Below are 1,440 nucleotides of genomic sequence, written 5' to 3' on the forward strand. Positions count from 1 at the left end.
AGTCCCGCAGGCCACGTGACCCCTTCGGGCTGCCGTAGGAGCACCCGCTCCGGGCCGCACTTCCAAGATGGCTGCTGGGGTGTCCGCCTCGGACTCGTCTTGAGGTTACGGCTGCGCTTCACAGGCTGGCATTGCGGAACTCGGGCTGCTTAGAGGTCAGGAGCGGCCTGCCCTTGCCTGCACACGGTCTTGCGAGGCGAGGGCTGGGTTCCATCTGGGTATGGACTCAGGCGCTCATTCCGGCCTTGCTCGGCCCCCCGGTTCCTCCCCGCTAGGGCGGGCTCTCTGTCGTGGCTCCGCCCCGGCGGGGCCTGGCTGTTGACCCGGTCTGATCGACCACTCAGGAATCTCGGAGCTAGCCATCGGCCCGCCAGCTGCGTCGGGTCCGGGGCCAGAAAGCGGGGTAACCATGTTCTCCCTCAAGCCGCCCAGACCCACCTTCAGATCCTACCTCCTTCCGCCGCCCCAGGTAAGAACAGCTCTCCTTCCCCCCGTCTCTGGCGTTTTCGGGGAGTTGCCGGGAGAGCCCCACTGGATTCCGACCCCCGAGAGCGGTGACCGCCCAGAGGCTGCCCGACTGCCCTGCCCTATCGGCGTGGTGCTTCGGGCAGGCGCTCGGGGCGGACTCGAGAAGCTATGTGCGGGGGAGAGTCCCCCACGTCTGTGCAGAGTGCGCAGACCCCACGCCTGCGGCGCCGGCTCTCTGCACGACGTGCGGACTGCGCAGACCCCACGCCTGCGGCGCCGGCTCTCTGCACGCCGTCCCCGAGCACACATAACGCCTGCAGTTGCTGCAGGTCGATGATCAGATTGATGAGGTCGGTAAACGTGGAAGGATTTAAAAGGGAGAGCTGTGTCTGCTTGCCTTTGTCGTCATAACTTAATACAAACTTGCCTGTAGTATTTCACAAGGAGGAAAAAAAGTCTTTTATTTCTTTTACTGATGTGTTTCAGACTGATGATAAGATTAATTCAGAACCTAAGACTAAGAAACTGGAGCCAGTCCTTTTGCCAGGTAAGCAGTAGAGTCCGAACAGATACTTAAATGTATTTTTCCTAAGATTCTCCTACCGACTAGTACCTGTGTGGTTAACTTTTCTTCTCTATTACCCTAGTTGAACTTTCTTTTTCTATTTATTTTAAACTCTCCAGTTTAATAGTATAAAAAGCTATTAACAGGGAGAAAAAAAATAAGACATTGATTAAAGCTAAGCAACAAAAAGTAACTGTTTATTTGTGAAAGTTTATTCCATTATTGAAAAGTAACAATAAAATAGGGATGATAGAGAATTGATGCCTTTGAGCTGTGGAGCTGGAGAAGAGTGTTGAATATACCATGAACTGCTAGGAGAACAAACAGCTTTGTCCTCCAGAAGGTGAAACCGAAATGCTCCTTGGAGTCAAGGATTCTTTCTTTTTTTTAAATTTTATTAATATTTT

General features: G+C 53.2%; 1 protein-coding gene across 1 annotated transcript in view; it reads left to right on the forward strand.

The window, feature by feature from the left end:
• Nucleotides 1–409: 409 nt before the first annotated feature.
• The window catches only part of MTMR10 (myotubularin related protein 10), a 94,049-nt gene continuing 93,018 nt past the window's right edge, over nt 410–1,440 (forward strand). The window contains exons 1-2 of the mRNA XM_006902937.1: nt 410–469; nt 955–1,015. Coding sequence (XP_006902999.1) covers nt 410–469; nt 955–1,015 — 121 coding nt within the window. The remainder of the gene's footprint in view (nt 470–954; nt 1,016–1,440) is intronic.

The sequence above is a fragment of the Elephantulus edwardii genome, unplaced genomic scaffold (genome assembly GCF_000299155.1).
Source record: "Elephantulus edwardii isolate Elephantulus edwardi_28Jun2011 unplaced genomic scaffold, EleEdw1.0 scaffold00473, whole genome shotgun sequence".
Classification (NCBI taxonomy): domain Eukaryota; kingdom Metazoa; phylum Chordata; class Mammalia; order Macroscelidea; family Macroscelididae; genus Elephantulus; species Elephantulus edwardii.